This window comes from Tursiops truncatus, chromosome 3 (assembly GCF_011762595.2).
Source record: "Tursiops truncatus isolate mTurTru1 chromosome 3, mTurTru1.mat.Y, whole genome shotgun sequence".
NCBI classification, from domain to species: domain Eukaryota; kingdom Metazoa; phylum Chordata; class Mammalia; order Artiodactyla; family Delphinidae; genus Tursiops; species Tursiops truncatus.
The window spans coordinates 113,020,062-113,041,468 of record NC_047036.1 but is presented as its reverse complement, the minus strand read 5'-3'; the positions used below and the strand labels follow the sequence as shown (position 1 = coordinate 113,041,468).

At 34.8% G+C, this 21,407-nt stretch overlaps 1 protein-coding gene across 4 annotated transcripts in view; it reads right to left on the bottom strand.

Moving 5' to 3' along the window:
* Positions 1 to 1,978: 1,978 nt before the first annotated feature.
* Positions 1,979 to 21,407, bottom strand: part of SMAD5 (SMAD family member 5) — a 50,698-nt gene continuing 31,269 nt past the window's right edge. Inside the window, exons 5-9 of one of the 4 annotated variants that reach the window (XR_002174185.3) lie at positions 10,504 to 10,725; positions 8,483 to 8,739; positions 5,062 to 7,037; positions 4,690 to 4,728; positions 1,979 to 2,140 (exon numbers count right to left, since the gene is read on the bottom strand). Coding sequence is in view for 1 of the 4 variants with exons in the window: in XM_004321876.4 (XP_004321924.2) it covers positions 6,894 to 7,037; positions 8,483 to 8,739; positions 10,504 to 10,725 (623 nt within the window). In the remaining 3 variants the exon portion in view is untranslated. Of the gene's footprint in view, positions 7,038 to 8,482; positions 8,740 to 10,503; positions 10,726 to 21,407 lie in introns of all 4 variants that reach the window. The other 3 variants (XR_002174183.3, XR_002174184.3, XM_004321876.4) reach the window with 3 other exon arrangements.

Below are 21,407 nucleotides of genomic sequence, written 5' to 3'. Positions count from 1 at the left end.
AATTCAAGAAACACTTTGGAACCAAACCAATTTCTCTTAGAACCCTTTCAAAAAAGGAGCTATAGCTTCACCCATAATCAGCTAAATTCTTGTCAAAGAAAGGAAAGGACTGATGTAGAATGACTACCTGAATAGTTTAGAAGGATACATGCACAGATGTTTAGTGGTTCACTATTGGTTTGGGATTTTTAGTTCATACTTTTCTGTACTATTAAAATTCTCAGCATTTATCTCAGATAAAACTATTATTTAAAATGAAATAAAAGGTGACAGGAAAGGGATAAGAGATTAAGAAAAAGTGTAAGAAGGCTTTCAAAATCCATCCCAAACATCAAAAAACTGCCTCAAGAAACACCCCTCACAGCAACTATAACACATGTCCACTTGAAACAATATTGATAATAATCTTAACCACCAACCTGAATTCTCCTTCCACCCCCATGCAACATACTTTAAGATGGAGATAGTTAAGCAAGTTGCCAAAAACTCTTCCTTATATTTTCCCTATAGCCCCTTTAAAATACAACCACAAAAAGTGATTTAGACGGAAAGAACACAGGACTTTTTTTTTTACAAAAGTCAGTTTATTAAGATAGGCTTACAAATTCAACAACAAAAAACACAGTAATATTTAAAATGTTAAATGGGAGGGGGAAATACTTTCTTATAGCCCGCTGATAGCCTTCTTATAAATATTTATAAAATATGAATTGCATCAAAACTGCTGTAATATGGAATAGCATTAGCCATTGAGTTCTCGCGTCTAAAAGAAAATTGAAGCCAATGTCACAATTGATCCCTGTCACCTGAACTGTTTTGGCTATTGCAATTTGAAAACTAATTATCTTAAATCTGAGAGAAGCCAACACCACCTCTCACTGTTCACTGAAATCTTTTGCCAGAACAAATGTTTTTAAAGTATGCTTCTAAAACAGTGAACTTGCTACTAAACGCCTTACACTTGAAATAAAAAAAAAGAAAAAAAAAGCATAAGAAGAAACTGATTTGCAATTTGCAGATATGGATTCTTTTGATGAAGCCTTTTCTCTAAAGAGAATAATAAGAGCTTTTATATTTATTCTTTCAGGTTAAAATATTTAGTTTGGGTTTTTCTAGTGGGGACACATGGATTTTCACCATCCCCTTCTAATTAGAATAAGTTTGTACTTCTTGTATATACAACACAGAAGGTAGTAAAAGTAGGCAGGCATTTGGTGGGGATGACAAAACTAATCTGTGATTTTGAACTTCTTTTAAAAGGAGAAAATTAAGAAAAACAAGGCTAATTCGCAAAGTGGGTAATCAAGGATTAATCTACTAAGGTCAAGTAGCATCAGAAATAATTCCTCTGATTCAAAGAAGTAGCAGAAATGTAAGAGATGATGGTTATGATAATAATAATAACAAAAGAGTTCTGATGTGGCGGGCACTAAGTACTATATTTGTATTACTTTATTTAAACTTCCCCCAAATCCTACGAGTAGACTTTTACTTTACAGATCAGGAAACTGAGGCACAGAGTGGTTAAGCCTAAGGGCACAGAGTTAAGGAAGCTCTGAGGTCCAGGACTCAAATGCAGGCAAGCAGACTCCAAAGCCAGCTCTGCTAACAACTATTCTGTCTCTCAATCATCTGGTCAAGACCTCTAATTTTAGATAGAGCTAGGGAAGGGAAATTAGTGGTTAAACTAAAAAACCCCAGACTCTAGATTCAAATCCTTTTTCAAAACAAAACTAAACTAACAAAGAAAAACACATCAACTCTCTTATAAACAGAATAGAAACATACTGATCCTTCTGAGGAAACCTCATGCTGGGTGGAAAGGCCTAGTATATCCAATTTCTATCGCTAGTGCACAAACAGATAACACAGCCGGTCACAGCAACTGATAATCTCATCCTTTTTTATAACTTCACTCAATGAAACATGTTAAATCAAAAAAGAATAGCCCCCAAAACAAACAAAAACACACATTAAGCAGATTTTGAGATTTATTAAAATAAAGTATTAGCAAACAATATCCAAAAACAAAGTTCTTAAGAGTTATGGCTTTGAAAAGCACAATATAGTAAAACCTAATACATTTTTATAAGTATCAAAAAGATAACAGAATTGAAGCATGTTGCTAGAATTTCATTTTCTACAACATAAACAGAAGGAGAACAAGTACAAGTAAGAAGCAGACCTAGAGTGCAGCCAGTGATTTGGTCTTTATCATCTGCATATGAAATATCTTTTTAAGAGAACATGGGCAGGATTACACACAAATACCCAGTTTTCATGATTACAGTCCTACCCAATTTTAGCATAAGTGATTTTCAAAATGCAACTTTAACCAACCACGTTGAAAAGAAAAGCACTTGCCCAACTATTATCTCCAAGAGTCCCTACAGTTAAAATACTTTATGAATAAATCAAAGCAACATCATCTCCAATGGTATTAGAAGGGAAAATCTGACTCTAAAAGACTTCTTCTTTACTTGGGATTGTTTGGCCTCACTGGAGTTCTGTTATAGCTAACACCAGCTAGTATTAAGAAGGTACTACCTATCAACGGGGTAAAACAAAATCTACCTCTACACAAAATTTCAAACTTTTAAAAAACAGTTATCTTCAAATAAATCCTTAAAGGACAATGGTTTATGACGAATTTAGGAATTTTAAGAACTGAATTCTTTGGACACAAACCTTTTTCACTCTGTCATAAATAACAGAAGAATCCTGCTCCGAGACTAGATCTTTTCAACAAAACAACTCACCACATGTTTTACAGCAATTGCTACAGCAAATATTACAGCGTAAGCTCTTATTTTTTAAAAAATTTGATATGTAAAATCCTTCTCATTGGTTTTTGTAAATCATCCAATTTTAGGGTAACACCTCAATCATAATAACTGCATTTTAGAAGAGAAGTTTCTATTATGAAAAATCCAATATAACAAAGGCTTGACAAATACTCTTACCTCTTGTAATTAGGACATGCTAAACTTCAATCCAGTGAATTACAAAGAACTAAGTTTCTGTTTAGCAGGTTTTGACTAGAATTGTTTACGTAGAAGAAATGCCTCAAATTCTCTCTCCATACATGCATCTTCTGTGAGAAGTAAACCTCCCCAGTCCCACCTGTTTTAATGAGGAAACTGCTACTCTCCAGGGGTTGAAACAGGCATCAAACCTGAGATTACCACCCAAAAAGCTGCGCTACTGAATATCTGAGGAGATGCCCATAAACCAATACTTAGGAAAACTCCTGCCAATGAAAATCACCAAACACTTCTAAAACCAGCAGGCTATCTACTACCTTAAAAGATTCTTGCTTATCTAGCTGATGGGTATAATGAGGACACACATTCATAATTCCTACCAGAGAGATTAAGTGAGGATTTAACTAATAAGACAAGGAAGAGCTCTGAGCCTCTTAAGAGTTAATAGGTCCAAAATTTAAATCATCATCGGAAGCTGAATTTAATAATTATCAAAAGATTTTTCCTTCTTCAGAAAGTATAAAAGATATTAATATATTTTAAGTAGGAGAATGATAATGATCCAAAGTAATATTAAGCAAGCAACTAGAAAAAGTATAAAGAAATGGAACTAAAATGGTATATTAGATGCTCTCTGTAATAGAAATACAACACTTAAACAGGTACTATCAAAGTTGAATTTAGAGTTTCTCTGCTACTGGCATGATTTCATTTTTGTATAAACTTTCTCCTTTAAAAGAACATTATTACAGGGGAACTGTTTCCCACAGGTACTCTAAGATAATACTGAAGGTTATATAATGTGAGCCCCAGTCCTTATCTTAACAATAGATTCCAAATCTGAATACTTACTGATCATTTTACATCCTAAAAGAATGTGTTACTCTCAAATGTTATGAAAAGTATAAAATAGCTACACCCTCTTTCCATACTATTAAGTATAACTTATTGAACTACCTATTGACAGTAATCTTACTGTGGATTTCACCTCAGAAACCCAGACAATTCTATTATCATACTGATAGTTTACTTACATAACAAGAAAATGTAAAAAGTGATTTATAGTCTGATATATATATTTGACATTTAGATTGATGTCTTCCTTAAATTTTCTCTAAAGAAAAAACGTTCACTTCAGTAGATCAGTAACATGCCTACTAGTTTATATTCCATAACGTAAGCCAGGTAATTATGTAGAGATGTTAGTCAAATGCACCTCTTAAATTATTTTTTCCAGTCAGCATCTTTTTGTTGCTTTAATACATTACTGAGATTAATTTCGATTCTATTCCTCTTTTTGCATTTACCAAACTGGCTGTAGTTTTATTATTCCCAGACTCTGTCTTTTCAGCTGGCATGTATTTATTTCAATGTTGTACATGCTATAAAATGTGATTTTTCTGGTTGTGATGATGTTTTCATAAATTTGACTATAAACCATTCTGGAGATTAAATGAAAGCTTAAAACTGTAATTTTATGAAATGGTTTCTTTCAGAGGTGCTTTTTTCATTGGTAGAATTTTACTTAGTTTTTTTAATCTCACTGGCTAATTTTTATTTCCCATCCATTCCTGTACTGAGCAGCCTCAGGAATTATAGGACCAGCTGGATTGAATGAAGTTTTCATATAAAACTCAGGGATGTGGAGTTAACAACTTTTAGGAAATACAACAGGCTTAATTATACTTCTATATGAAACTCTTACCAGTTAATTGCTTCAGTACTGTCATTCGAGACACAGCTCCTTAGAGAAAACACAGAGAAAGCCAATCACATAAAATCTTGCTAACTCTAAAGGCTGTTACATGAATAAAAACAATTTTTAATTAACTCAGTTGTAAGCATCAATAAAACAATTCAATAGTTTCCACCAGCTCAAGCCCACTGAAGTTGATTACATGTATCTGCCAGTCAACCTAGGTAGTTATTCTACAAATTTGTTCCAAAGATTGTGCCATGAGCCTGTTAAGTAGAAGAATGATGTAAGTAGCTAAGTTCTATCACTAAGCAAACAAACCTCTTTCGTGTGGCTGACACAATTCTGGAAGATTGCGAATGCATGTCATGTAAAACTTACGTTTAAGGCTCAGGTGACTGTCAGAAAGTTTCCTTTTACTTAGCAAAGGACTGTGAGCTGGAACACATATGGCACTTCATCTGAGAGAACTAAAACCATCCATTGGCTGCACTTTATAAAAGCAATAAATAATGTTATGGAAAACAAAAGGAACTGCATTCTCCTTTACTCAAAAAATGCATTTTTTTCCTCATAAGAGCACAAAGGGCAAAGTAGAAAGTCAAATGAAACTAACATTTTAAACAGAAGACTGACATGGCTCCACATATTTTTAAAAGGCACTGGAAAATAAGCTTCTTCTAATAGGTAAGTTAGGTGATTTTTTTTTTCCAAAATAGTGTATTTGTTCTTCATGCCATAACTAAGTGTCCATCTGACTGCTCCCTAGAAAAAGAGGTTAAGAGTCCTTTACTCAAAGCCCTTAAGCATGACTGATTAAATGAATATTTTAGAGTTTTCATGTCTTTCCTCTCTGAGGATTGTGGAGACTGGTATCCACATAGGTGCTAAAAAAAATGGAAAAAGAGCACCCATGGTAACTGAGAGAATAGTCTGTATTCTTTGATATGTGAATGTTTTCAAATCAGCTAGCTCAATTCATTTAAGCATCAGACAGGTGGCCTCATCCTTGGGGCCAGACTGAAGAGGCTCCTATGGCTACAGGACACAGGTCCTTGCATGGGGAAACAGACACAAGTAAGAGCAATGGGATGAAGTACATGATTTTCCAACATTAATATCATCCTGCAGGGAATTAAAAAGGCACCTTCAATTGGAGCTACAGAATAACAGTCTTACAATCTAGGTTGAAAATACAACAAAAGCTAGAAAAAGCATAACTTCCTATAACTGTAATCTATAAATTGCAGTGTTTAATACAAAAGGGGTACCAAGGAAGCAAGGATGAACATGTAAGTCCAAGTCACTTGAGTGTGTTTCACAAAAGGTTACTCTAAAAACTATCACCCATCAAAGTGCAAAATAAAAGATTAATGCATGTCAAAATTAGAGTTCTTGCAACATTGGCCAAAAGCAGCAAACACAACTGAACAAGGCCGTGCATGCACTGTCACTAGCTATAAAGTAGTACTTATGACAGATTTGAGTAAATGACATATACTGGAGATCCGTTGTTTGCAGTAAGTTTTTTTAAAAAAAGGAAATATTTTACAAAAGATAATATTGAGTGAAGTCACAATACACTGACAAACATTTAGCTGTATTAAATGTAAATTTTATGTCACTTAGAAAACTATCACTTGGCTTTTACTGAACACTACCTGTTAGAGCAGTGCATAGTGTTCCTTCAAATAAACGACTTTTTTTTTATAGTTTCCTTTAAGCCCCTACCATATGCTTTTATAAAACAATGAATTACACTTTTTTAAAGCTGGTAGGACTAAGAAACTGGTAAAAGTACAGCTTCTGGAGAATCAAGAATAGAACGGAAGACTCTCATTGAACACCTTCTTATACTGTTATAATTTTCATCATGTGATCTATTACTTTTCCAAAAAAATTTAACAAATAAAAAAACTGCTGGGACAATAAGGCAAAAGTATGTTCCAGTTTAAGATCAATGCCAAACTTCTGAACTGGGGCACAATACTCACTTTGCATCTTTCACAACACTTTTGAGAGTTAATCACATGAACATGAATACAAACAGATGTTGATTCATCACAAAAACAAATGTATTGGTCACAATTATGTAGAAAAAAAATAAGCTGTAATATCTGTTTTCCATGTAAGCTCACAGTATCTGTACTGAAATTTTCCCTAAAATTAAAACAAGTCCACTAATAATATAACTGAAAAAGAATACTTCTACACTATGAAACAGAAGAAATGGGGTTTAGAGGGGAGCCCATCTGAGTGAGGACTTTATCCAGCCACTGAAGAGGCCCATGAAGATGAATCTCAATCCAACATGGGGTGCTGGTAACATCTTGCCGGTGATATTCTGCTCCCCAGCCCTATGAAAATGAACAGATAACATGGCAAGTCACGTTTTAAATTGTCAACCAGTCGAAACCAATTTCAACACACTAACAAAAATAAACTTTAACAGTAGAGATATACAGACATACCTAAAGGAAAAACTATCACAAAACCAATCTTAGCATTCACCATGAAATTAAAAGCAACACAATAGCTGCATCATTATAATAACATATAATCCCTTAATAGAAACCCTTGGAACAAGATATGTTTCAGAATTCTTTTTTTTATTACTTTTAGGAAGTTAATAATGGTAAAATACCTCATAATTAAAATATTAATATTCCTGCAGTGAGCTAGATTCTCTCTTAATGGGATAAATAAAACTCAAATATAACCTCATGTAAGTTCACATCAGATTTTGTAAACAAAAAGCTTTCGATTTTCAGGGTTTTTTTTAAACATCAGATAAGGCGTTGTAAATCTGATCAATGCATACAAATGTAATTAAAGTGGCAGTCACATATCATTATCCTTTAAGATGGGAAATTACTGGGATGAATTGAGCTGGACCACTTTAGCCTAAAACTCCAAAGAGTAAAACAGAATTTTTCCACTTCTATTTGCCTGAATTTAACTAGCTCTCTGCTTTACTGCTTACAGTAGTCCTGGCCCAGGAAAAGTAAGCAGCTGTGATGAGGGTGGATTGGGAGACTAAATTGAATATGCAAAAGCCATGTTTCTATAGAAGGCAAGGGAAATGCCTTCAGGGCTATTGATAAACTGCTGCATAAACAGGCCTATAACAAAGCCTATAGCAAGAAAACACTGGGCTGTGGGGCTGTGGGCCAAAAAGAAAAAAAACGTACACAGAGCATTTGACAATTGCTCTTCTTTGGCTAAATCCTTAAGGAACAAGCAGGTACAGGACAGGTTGCTGAAATATAACACCAAAATTCTTTCTAAATTTTGCTTATGCACCATCATTTGGAATACCAATAAAATTAGGCCAAGAGCAAATGATAAATTTGAAAAGTTCTTTGAACTTTTCAAATCCTTAATAACAGAGCTTAAAACAAGGAAAATAATTTTAGTATGGTAAAGAATTCTTTACATCAACCTAATGGGATCCAATAATGATTGAAACTGCTGAAGCTAAGAAACTTAAAAAGCAATTTTAATATTAAATGCTTTCTAGCAATTTAGCCTTTAACTGAAATTCTTTTATAAACTCAGCCCCTATTCAATATCAATATCAATACTGAGCACTTTATAATGTCTGGATTATAAAATAAAATCTTAGACCAATCATGTGGTTTAAGTTATAAATTCAAGAATTTTATTTAAAAACCTATTAAATCAGGTAAAAAATAGTTACTACCTTTCATTTAACAAAGACTTTTTAAAATTATAACCTACAGACATATAATATACATATTTACAGTGACTCAAATTAAACTACAGGTCACAACCCACTCACCTTGACAAAACTCATTCGAATGGTACACATTTTGGTAAGCTCATATACTGCCTCAAATCCATGGTTGACAGACTGAGCCAGAAGCTGGGCAAACTCCTGATTGTTAAAAATTTTGAGGCTGCAGCTGCTGGGAATCTTACAGACAGTGGTAGGATGAAAGCCATGATGAAAGTTGCAGTTCCTACTCTGTACAAATATGCTGCTGTCACTGAGGCACTCTGCATACACCTCTCCACCAACATAGTACAGATGAACACCTTAAAAAGACAGGCATTACAAGAGTAAACTTAACAAAGCAGTATAATGAAATCGAGGAAGTTGTATGAGGTGCAACCAAGAATAACCACTTCACTATAGCAAGTCTTCAGACAGGAGCTACCACTAGATGGCCTTATGCTGCCAAAGATAATCAAGAGGTTAATGTGCCTAAATCTAAAATGATCCTCAAATAACTAAGACTTAAGCCTCAAGTTGGCAGCATATTAGGTTATCAGTTCTCAGGTTTTTTTTTTCCTTTTCCAACAATCATTTATCATCTCTATGACAGAAAGCAATGGCAAAAAAAAAAATCCCCAAAAAGCACCTTATGATGAGTCCTTTCAAAGGAATTCTTAGTGCTATCAAGTAGCATGAATAGCTGTTTGGCAAAAAGTTTTGCACTCTTTTTGCTAATGGAAAGGTCTGCAGCATTTAAAAAAAAAGAAGCTAAGTCACATATGTAATTTCAGGTCATAGGAAAAGCCTTTAAATGGCAGATGTATTTTACTTTCCTTTAAAAAAATGTTTTGGGTATTTAAAATATATATAAATAATATATGAATGTTCAATATTTAAAAATTCAAATTATATAGCTAGAGCTGAAGTTGTTCCCAACTTTTCTCTACTGCAAATAGTACTAAAAAGACCATCATAGTACACACATGTGAGTCACAGACTAGTTTCAGGCTATGACATTAAAAACTAGTTTTGCTTCTGGGCAAATAAAAATGAGCCATGGAAGAAAGGATCCTAGAACTGTATACTGGGAAAAAAGAGGAAAATGATTCTAGAATTTAAGAATTCACCAAGTAGATTTCTCTTAAATTATTCTACTGCAGAATGAAAAATCAATGCATAGAAGTGAGGCATTTTACCTAAAAAAATCATGGCAAGTTGACAGTTCTGTCAAAAAAGAATGGAAACTTTCTTTCCAACTTATTTTTGGACATAGTATTTTTCTGAATCTCTTCTATAAGAAATCATTTTACAATTAAAGTTATTTACCTTTTGTTCCTAATTTGGACCAAGACTTCCTCAAGTCAAAGAAGCAAAAAGTAGCAAGTGGTAAAAACAAAACTTCTTAAAAGAGAGGCAAACAGCTCTACCTGGGATAGGTTTCCTTTCTGACCACTTGATGCATGAGACATTTCACTGCAATGTGAAAAGTTCCTTGTTTGCTGTGGCAACTATCTTGCAGGATGAATTATAAATAAAACCCTGTTACCTGAATTTAAAAGGTGGGAGAAGTGGCAGTGAAGCCATTGAAGACTTACGTCATTCAAACTGGATATCCTACCAGTAACCCTGTTCCTCTAACATAATGGAAATTCTTTCAAGTCTTCAACCCAAAATATTCCACAAATACCATAATTTAAAAATTTTAATCCTTCACTAGCATTCATATATTCTACAAATATTTCTTGTGTATGTACTATGAGCCAGGCAGCATTCTAGTTGCTGAAGATATTGTTGTGAACAATGCAAATTTCTGTACAGCTTGTATTTCAGTCAAAAAGACTGAAAATTAAAAAAATAAACACAGAATAGTATGATTTCAGACCCTAAGTACCATGAAGAAAAAATAGGTAGGATAAAGAAAAGAAGTCTGTCTTTACTTAATACATTCTTCAACATCTCCAACTTGAGGGCAGGACCATGCCTTAAGCTTCTTTGTATGCCCCAGAACCTTACACAATGCAGACTACACAGCAAGCACAACAAATGACTGAATTCAACTGAATGTAGGAAAATGACAAAAGTACCTTTTCCAATATGTCGTCTGGTGTTTTCAATTGTTGAATTACGATTAACATTTGACAACAATCCCAAGCAGAATCTACTTTTGTTATTTGAAGGGTCTGTGAATCCATCTACTAACACACTAGTAGAAGATGCATGAAAAGCTTCCCCAACACGATTGTTTAATTCATAGTAGACAATTGAACACCAATGTTTGGGCTCTTCATAGGCAACAGGCTGAACATCTGTGAACAAACCAGACAGAAAAAATGTTTAATGATTATCAGAAACTCCAGGCTCTGTGTTTCCTTTAACCCAACCCAAGCACTATATGAAAAAGAAAATTTTCAGATATTTCACTTAAGTCTCACTTGTCCTTCCTGACTTTCAGTCTGTTTGTATGTTTGTTTTCAAAAAAACAAACATCAGAAATGCCTTGATCATAACAATTTTCAAAATTATACATATACACGGATAGGCAACATCACATTTTAAGTTATTTTTCTAGCAGAATCTAATCCAGGTTTAAATTTGAGATGACAAACCTCTGTTTCAGCAAACTGAAAGACTTAACTCTACCAGTATCTGTAAAATTATTTTAAACAAAAATTTGAACTAAAAAACTAAGTAAGGCTCTTAGCAAACTAGGAATAGAGGGGAACTTCTTCAACTTGAGATAAAGAACATTTACAAAAAACTTACAGCTAACGTCATACTTAATGGTGAAAAACTAGAAGCTTTTCTGCTAAGATCAGTAACAAGACAAGGATGTGCTCACCACTCCTTTACAACAACACACTGGAAATCCTAGCTGAGGCACTAAGACAAGAAAAGGAAATAAAAGGTATACAGATTGAGAAGGAAGACATAAAACTGTCTGTTCTCAAACGACAAGATTGTCTATGCAGAAAATCTGAAATGACTGACAAAAAAACTCCCAGAACTGATAAGCACTTATAGCAAGGCTGCAAGTTGTAAGGCTAATATACTAAAGTCAATCACTTTCCTATACCAGCAATGAACAAGTAGAATTTGAAATGAAAAATTCATTACCATTTATATCAGCACTCAAAAAATTAAATATTTAGGTAAAAACCAAACAAAATAGATATAAAATCTATATGAGGAAACTATGAAACTCTAAAGAAAGAATTCAAAGAAAAACTAAACAGAGATATATAGTCCATGTTCATGTGTAGGAAGCCTCTATATTCTTAAGATGTCAGTTCTTCCCAACATGATCTACAGAGTCAATGAAATCCCAATAAAAATCCCAACAAATCATCTTGTGGATATTGATAAACTGATCCTAAAGTTTACATGAGGAGGCAAAAGACCCAGAACAACCAACACAATATTGAAAAACAAAACTGCAAGACTAACACTATCCAACTTAAAGACTCACTATAAAGCTATAGGAATCAAGACAGTGTGGTATTGGCAAAAGAACAGAGATCAAAGGAACAGAATAGAGAGCCCAGAAATAGATCCACATAAATATAGTTAACTGATCTTTGATGAAGGATCTTGGTTACTTCCCCAATAATAGATACAAGATAGTCTTTCCAACAAATAGTATAAGAACAACTGACATTCACAGCCAAAAAAATGAATCTAGACACAACATCTTACACTATTCATGAAAATTACCTCAAAAATGGATCACAGACCTATGATACAAAACTATAAAACTCTAGAAGATAGCAGAGGAGAATATCTAGATGACCTTGGATAGGGTGATGGCTTTTTAGATACAACACCAAGGCACCATCAAAAGAATGAGAAGACAAGCCACAGAATGGGAAAATATATTTGCAAAAGACACATTTGGTTAAAGGACTGTTACACAAAATATACAAAGAACTCTTAAAACTCAACAAGAAAATGAACAAGGTAATGAGAAAAACTTGTCAAAGACATGAACAGACACCTCACTGAAGAAGATATACACATGGCAAATAAACATATAAAAAAACGCTCCACATTACATGTCATCAGGAAAATGCAAATTAAAATTGCAAAGAGACACTACTACACAACCATTAGAATGACCAAAATCCAAAGCACTGACAACACCAAATGCTGGTGAAGAAGAGGAGCAACAGAAACTCTCATTCACTGCCGGTGAGAATGTAAAATGGTACAGCCACTTTGGAAGACAGTCTGTTGACCTCTTACAAAACTAAACAAACTTTTACCATACAATCCAGCACATGTGTTCCTCGGTATTTACCTAAAGGAGTCAAAAACTTATGTCCACACAAAAACTGCAGAGAGATGTTTATAGAAGCTTTATTCATAACTGCTAAAACTTGAAAGCAACCAAGATATCCTTCAAGAGGTGAATGGATAAATAAACTGTGGTACACCAGACAATGGAATATTATTCAACACTAAAAAGAAATGAGCTATCAAGCCATGAAAAGACATGGTTGGTGGGGGACTTAAATGTATATTACTAAGTGAAGAAGCCAATCTGAAAAGGCTACATACTGTAAGATTCCGATTACAAGACATCTGGAAAAGGCAAAACTATGGAGACAATAAAAAGATCAGTGGTTGCCAGGGGTTAGGAGAGAGGGAGGGATGAACAGGCAGAGCACAGAGGATTTTTAGGGAAGTGAAACTATTCTATATGGTAATATAATGATGGCTACATGTCATTATTCATTTGTTACAACCCAAAGAATGTTAGTACAAAAAATGAATCCTAATGTAAATTACAGAATGGTAGTTACCAAGGGGGTAAGGTGAGGGGGAATGGGGAGTCATTATTTAATAGGTACAGAGTTCTATTTGAAATGATGAAAAAGTTCTGAAAATGGATAGGAGTGATGGTTTGCTGAATACTGTGGATGTACTCAATGCTACTGAATTGTACACAACAGAGCCCCCAAAGTACAAGAAGCAAAAACTAACAGAACTAGAAGTGGAAATAAATATTCAACGGTAGTAGCTGGGGACTTCAATCTCCCACTCTCAATAATTGATAGAACAATTAGAAAGAAAATAAGCAAGGATACAGATGATCTGAACACTACTGACCAGCTTCATCTAACTGAAATCCAGAGATCCTATGACACCCTACGACATCAGAATATACAATTTTTTCAAAGGCACATGGAGTATTGTCTAAAAGAGACTATATGTTTTGCCAAGGGTTGGCAAACCTTTTCTACCCACCCAAATGGGCAAATCCAGCAACATATAAAAAGGATTATACACCATGACCAAGTGGGATGCAATACCTTAGGTTTTGCAGGCCACGTACTATCTGTCATATATTCTTCTTCTTCTTAACAATTCTTTAATAATCTAGAAACCATTCTTAGGTCAGAGGCTATACAAAAACAAGCATAAAACAAGTCTCAACAAATTTAAAGAACTGAAATCATACTAAATATGTTCAAAGCACACAACAGAATTAAATTAGGAATCAACAACAAAAAGAAATTTGGGAAATCTTGAAATATTTGGAACTTGATAAACATGCTACTAAATAATCCATGGGTCAAAGAAGAAACCACAATGGAAATTTTAAAATATTTTCAACTGAATAAAAATAAAGACAAACAAAAATAAAAATTCATGGGATGCAGTTAAAAGTGTGATTAGAGGGAAAGAAATAGTTTTTAACACCCATATTAGAAAAGAAACAACTCAAATTAATAATGTAAGATTCAGAAACTACAAAAAGAAAAGTAAACTAAAAGTAAACTTGCATTCTTCAAAGCAAGAAAAATGAAGGAAATAAAGATTAGAGTGGAATTCAATGGAAGAGGGAAAAGTTGTCATTCAAAAGATAAACAAAGGGCTTCCCTGGTGGCGCAGTGGTTGACAGTGTGCCTGCCGATGCAGGGAACACGGGTTCGTGCCCCGGTCCGGGAAGAACCCACATGCCGCGGAGCGGCTGAGCCCGTGAGCCGTGGCCACTGAGCCTGCACATCCGGAGCCTGTGCTCCGCAACAGGAGAGGCCACAACAGTGAGGCCTGCGTACCGCAAAAAAAAATAAATAAATAAGGTAAACAAAATTGACAATCCCTTAACTAAACCAACGAGAAAAAAATAACATGACACAAACTACCAAAATCAGGAATTAATACATCACTACCAACTCCTACAGAAATTAGAGAGATTATAAAGGATACTACCAAAAACTTTATGTCAAATTAGATAATTTAGATGAAATGGACAAATTCCCAGAAAGACACAAATTACCAAAATTGACTCAAGAAAAAACAAACTCTGAATAGACCAATATAATAACTAAAGAAACTGAATCGATTATTTAAAATCTTCCCACAAATAGAAGTCCAAGCCGAAATGGCTTCACTGGTAAATTCTACCACATATTTAAAGAAGAAATAATACTAATACTTCAAAAACTCTTCCAAAAATTGGAGGGAACACTTCCCAACTCATTCCGTGAGGCCATTATTACCTGACAGCAATACCAAACAAAGACATCACAAGAAAATTACAGACCAATATCCTTCATGAATATACAAGCAAAAATACTCAACAAGATATTAGTAAACCTGGCCAAGCAATATATAAAAAAGGATTATACACCATGACCACATGGGTTTTATCCTAGGAATACAAGGTTGGTTTAACATCAGAAAATCAATTCATGTAATACACCTTATTACTAGAAAAAAAGAACAAAAAACTCACATGATCATCTCAGTAGATACAGAAAAAGCTTTTGACAAAATCCAACATTCATTCATGATAAAAATTCTCAATCTAGGAATAGAAGAGAACTAACAATTTGCTGGCTAGACTCTGTAGAACAATACTGAACAGAAGTAATAAAAGCCGACATCATTGTCTTACTCCCAATTATAGGTGGAAAGTAATTCAGTTTTCTATCATTAATTATGATAGCTATAGGTTTTTCATATATGCCCTTTAATAATAAGAGAGAAGGAGACGTTAAACGCATTCAGATTGCATAGGAAAAAAAATACTATTTTTTATTCATGGATGACATGCTCCTATATTTAAAAGACCTTAAGGAATCCACATATGCACACACAAAAAACCTACCACTAGAACTAATAAATGAATTCAGAAGATTTCAGGTTACAAGATTAATATACAAAAATCAACTGTATGTTTTTAATTAAAAAAAATTTTTTTTATAGTGACCAATAGAAATTTATTTCATTAGTTAGACCTGAAACCACTGCATTAATGCCATTTTGAAACTAACCTTTCAGGGATTTAATACAGTTGTTCTTTAACAACAGACCTTGGTTCATTCACTACTTAAGACATGATTATTTAAATTAAAGTTAATTGGTTTCCTTACTCTCCTTTAGGGCTTTAGGCTCAGAATATTTCTATTAGAAAAATCTAATTTGTCTCAAGTTCCTATTTCTAAACTTTAGAGTGGTTAAAATGCTCTTATATTTTAAATCTTTGTAGCAAAAATTATGTCTAAAATTACAGCTCAAACTGGCAAAGCAATCAAAGATGCAGGTGACGCAAGTCTTTTTTTAAGTCTTTTTCATACAGTTTTACTGAGATACAATTGACATATGGCACTGTACAAGTTTAAGGTATACAGCATAATGATCTGTCTTACATACATCATGAAACGATTATCACAATCAATTTAGTGAACACCCATCATCTCATATAGACACAAAATTAAAGAAACAGAAAAAAACTTTTTCCTAGTGATGAGAACTCTTAGGATTTACTCTCTTAACAGCTTCGTATATAACATACAGCAGTGTTAACTACATTTATCATGTTGTACGTTATATCCCTAGTACTTCTTTATCTTATAACTGGAAGTATGTGCCTTTTGACTGCCTTCATCCAATCAATTTTATTTCTATCTACCAATGAAGAATCCAAACTCGAAATTAAAAAATTCTTCCACACACCTAGCAATAAATTTAAAAAGAAAAGAGAAACATTCCATGTCTGTGTACTAGAAGGGGACAGCAAATCTCCCCAAGTTGATTTAAAGAGTCAATGTGACCTCTATCAAAGTCCAAGGAAGAGTTTTGGTGGGGGACAGAAATTGACAAACTGATACTAAAATGATATGAAAATATGCAAAGAATGCAGAATTGCCAAACAATTTTTAAAAAGAAGAACAAAGTTGGAGGACTAACACTTCTTGTTTTCAAAACTTACTATAAAACTTTAGTAATCAAGATGGTGAGTACAGACATACAGATCAATTTTTTGAGCAACAAAAAATTAAGAGTCCTGAAATAAACTCTTAACAAAATTGAGAGTCCTGAAATAAACTCTTAAATTTATAGTCAACTGATTTCTGAAAAAGATGCCAAGACAATTCAGTAAAGAAATGATACTCTTTTCAACAAATAGTGCTAGAACCAACTGGATGTCTACTTGCGCAAAGATGAATTTAGACCGTTAACATACAAAAACCTTAACTCAAAATGAATCATAGACATAAATATAAGAGCTAAAGAACTTCTAGGAGAACACACAGGAGAATAATTTTTATGACCTTGGGATAGACATAGATTTTTTAGATGTAACACCAAAAGCATAATCCAGAAAAAAAATGATAACTTCATCAAAATTAAAAACTTTTGTGCTTCAAAAGACACCATTAAGAAAATGAAAAGACAATCCAGAGATTGAGAGAAAATATTTGCATATCACATATCTGAAAAAGGACTTCTATTCAAAATATATACAGAACTCTTAAAACTCAATAATAAGACAAACAAAGGACTTCTATCTAAAATATACACAGCACTCTTACAACTCAACAATAAGACAAACAACCCAATTAAAAAAATAAGGCAAAAGATTTAAATAAGCCAAAGAAGATACATGAATGGCTAGGTACATTAAAAATGTTCAAAATCATTACTCATTAGGGAAATACAATTAAAACAAACGAGACACCACTTCACACCCATCAGAATAACTATAATCAAAAAGATAAATAATAACAAGTCTTAGGAGGATATGGAGAAACTAGAACCCTTATATGGTACTGGTAAAAATGTAAAATGGTGCTTTCACTTTACAGTAATTTTGTAGTTTCTCGTAAATACTTAAATTTACCCTGTGACGCAGAAAAATAAAAAAAAGATCTATCTGCAAATGTTGATTACAGCATTGTTCATGCTAGCCAAAAACTAGAAACAATTCAAATGTCCATCGACAGACAAATGGGTAAACAAAATGTGGTATATCCATAAAATAAAATACTGTTCAGCAATAAGAACATTATTGATACATGGTGCGACATGGATGAATCTTGAAAACAACACAATTTGTGATTCTATTTTTATGAAAAGTTTGGAAAAGGCAAATCTACAGGTACAGAAAACAGATTAGAAGGTTCCTGGAGCTGGGGACAGGATAGACTGCAAATAGGCACAAGGGATATTTTTAAAGGGTTATGAAAATGTTCCAAAACTAGATTGCGGTGATGGTGTAAAATTTTACACATTTACTAAAAATCATCGAATCATACAGTTAAAATGGATAAATTTTATGGTATATAAATTATTACTGGTTCAAGATGGCAGAGTAGAAGGACGTGCTCTCACTCCCTCTTGCGAGAGCACCGGAATCACAACTAACTGCTGAACAATCATTGACAGGAAGACACTGGAATTCACCAAAAAAGATACCCCACATCCAAAGACAAAGGAGAAGCCACGATGAGAAGGTAGGAGGGGCGCAATCACAGTAAAATCAAATCCCATAACTCCTGGGTGGGTGACTCACAAACTGGAAAACATTTATACCACAGAAGTCCACCCACTGGAGTGAAGGTTCTGAGCCCCATATCAGGCTTCCCAACCTGGGGGTCCGACAACGGGAGGAGGAATTCCTAGAGAATCAGACTTTGATGGCTAGTGGGATTTGATTGCAGGACTTTGACAGGACTGGGGGAAACAGAGACTCCACTCTTGGAGGGCACACACAAAGTAGTGTGCGCATCGGGACCCAGGGGAAGGAGCAGTGACCCCAGAGGAGACTGAACCAGACCTGCCTGCTAGTGTTGGAGGGTCTCCTGCAGAGGCGGGGGGGTGGCTGTGGTTCACCATGGGGACAAGGACACTGGTAGCAGAAGTTCTGGGAAGTACTCGTTGGTGTGAGCCCTCCTAGAGTCCGCCATTAGCCCCACCAAAGACCCAGGTAGGCTACAGTGCTGGGTCACCTCAGGCTAAATAACCAACGGAGGGAACCCAGCCCCACCCATCAGTAGACAAGCAGATTAAAGTGTTACTGAGCTCTGCCCACCAGAGCAACAACCAGCTCTACCCACCACCAGTCCCTCCCATCAGGAAACTTGCACAAGCCTCTTTGATAGCCTCATCCACCAGAAGGCAGACAGCAGAAGCAAGAAGAACTACAATTCTTCAGCCTGTGAAAGGAAAACCACACTCACCGAAATACAGACAAAATGAAAAGGTAAAGACTTTGTACCAGATGAAGGAACAAGATAAAACCTCAGAAAAACAACTAAATGAAGTGGAGATAGGCAACCTTCCAGAGAAAGAAATCAGAATAATGATAGTGAAGATGATCCAGGACCTGGGAAAAAGAATGGAGGCAAAGATCGAGAAGATGCAAGAAATGTTTAACAAAGACCTAGAAGAATTAAAGAACAAACAAACATAGATGAACAATACAATAACTGAAATGAAAAATACACTAGAAGGAATCAATAAGACACTGATGAAAGATATTAAAGATGATATAAACAGATGGAGAGATACACCATGTTCTTGGATTGGAAGAATCAACATTGTGAAAATGACTCTACCACCCAAAGCAATCAACAGATTCAATGCAATCCCTATCAAAATACCAATGGCATTTTTCACAGAACTAGAACAAAAAATTCCACAATTTGTATGGAAACACAAAAGACCCCGAATAGCCAAAGCAATCTTGAGAAAGAAAAACGGAGCTGGAGGAATAAGGCTCCCTGACTTCAGACTATACTACAAAGCCACAGTAATCAAGAGAGTATGGTACTGGCACAAAAACAGAAATATAGATCAATGGAACAGGAAAGAAAGCCCAGAGATAAACCCACATACATATGGTCACCTTATTTCTGATAAAGGAGGCAAGAATATACAATGGAGAAAAGACAGCCTCTTCAGTAAGTGGTGCTAGGAAAACTGGACAGCTACATGTAAAAGAAGGAAATTAGAACACTCCCTAACACAATACACAAAAATAAATTCAAAATGGATTAAAGACCTAAATGTAAGACCAGACACTAAAACTCTTAGAGGAAAACATCGGCAGAACACTCTATGACATAAATCACAGCAAGATCTTTTTTGACTCACCTCCTAGAGGAATGGAAATAAAAACAAAAATAAACAAATGGGACCTAATGAAACTTAAAAGGTTTTGCACAGCAAAGGAAACCATAAACAAGATGAAAAGACAACCCTCAGAATGGGAGAAAATATTTGCAAATGAAGCAACTGACAAAGGATTAATCTCCAAAATTACAAGCAGCTCATGCAGCTCAATATCAAAAAAACAAACAACCCAATCCAAAAATGGGCAGAAGACCTAAATAGACATTTCTCCAAAGAAGATATACAGACTGCCAACAAACACATGAAAGAATGTTCAACATCACTAATTATTAGAGAAATGCAAATCAAAACTACAATGAGATATCATCTCACACCAGTCAGAATGGCCATCATCAGAAAATCTACAAACAGTAAATGCTGGGGAGGGTGTGGAGAAAAGGGAACCCTCTTGCACTGTTGGTGGGAATGTAAATTGATACAACCACTATGGAGAACAGTATGGAGGTTCCTTAAGAAACTAAAAATACAACTACCATATGACCCAGCAATCCCACTACTGGGCATATACACTGAGAAAACCATAATTCAAAGAGTCATGTACCACAATGTTCACTGCAGCTCTATTTACAACAGCCAGGACATGGAAGTGTCCATCGACAGATAAATGGATAAAGAAGAGTGCCACATATATACAATGGAATATTACTCAGCCAAAAAAAGAAACAAAATTGAATTACTTGTAGTGAGGTGGATGGACCTAGAGTCTGTCATGCAGAGTGAAGTAAGTCAGAAAGAGAAAAACAAATATAGTATGATAACACATATATCTGGAATTTTTAAAAAAATGGTTCTGAAGAACCTAGGGGCAGGACAGGAATAAAGACGCAGACATAAAGAATGGACTTGAGGACAAGCGGAGGGGGAAGGGTAAGCTGGGACAGAGTGAGAGAGTGGCATGGACGTATATATACTACCAAATGTAAGATAGATAGCTAGTGGGAAGCAGCCACATAGCACAGGGAGATCAGCTCGGTGCTTTGTGACCACCTAGAGGGGTGGGATAGGGAGAGAGGGAGGGAGGGAGACACAAGAGGAGGGGATATGGGGATATATGTATATGTATAGCTGATTCACTTTGTTATAAAGCAGAAACTAACACACCATTGTAAAGCAATTATACTGCAATAAAGATGTTAAAAAATTTTTTTAATTTAAAAAATAAAAGAAAAACAAAGAAGACATACAGCCAAGAAGCACATGAAAAGCTGCTCAACATCACTTATTATCAGAGAAATGCAAATCAAAACTACAGTGAGGTATCACCTCACACCAGTTAGAATGGGCATCATCAGAAAATCTACAAACAACAAATGCTGGAGAGGGTATGGAGAAAAGGGAACACTCTTGCACTGCTGGTGGGAATATAAATTGGTACAGCCACTATGGAGAACAGTATGGAGATTCCTTAAAAAACTAAAAATAGAATTACCATATGATGCAGCAATCCCATTACTGGGCACATACCCAGAGAAAACCATAATTCAAAAAGACACATGAGTGCTTCCCTGGTGGCGCAGTGGTTGAGAGTCCGCCTGCTGATGCAGGGGACACGGGTTCGTGCCCC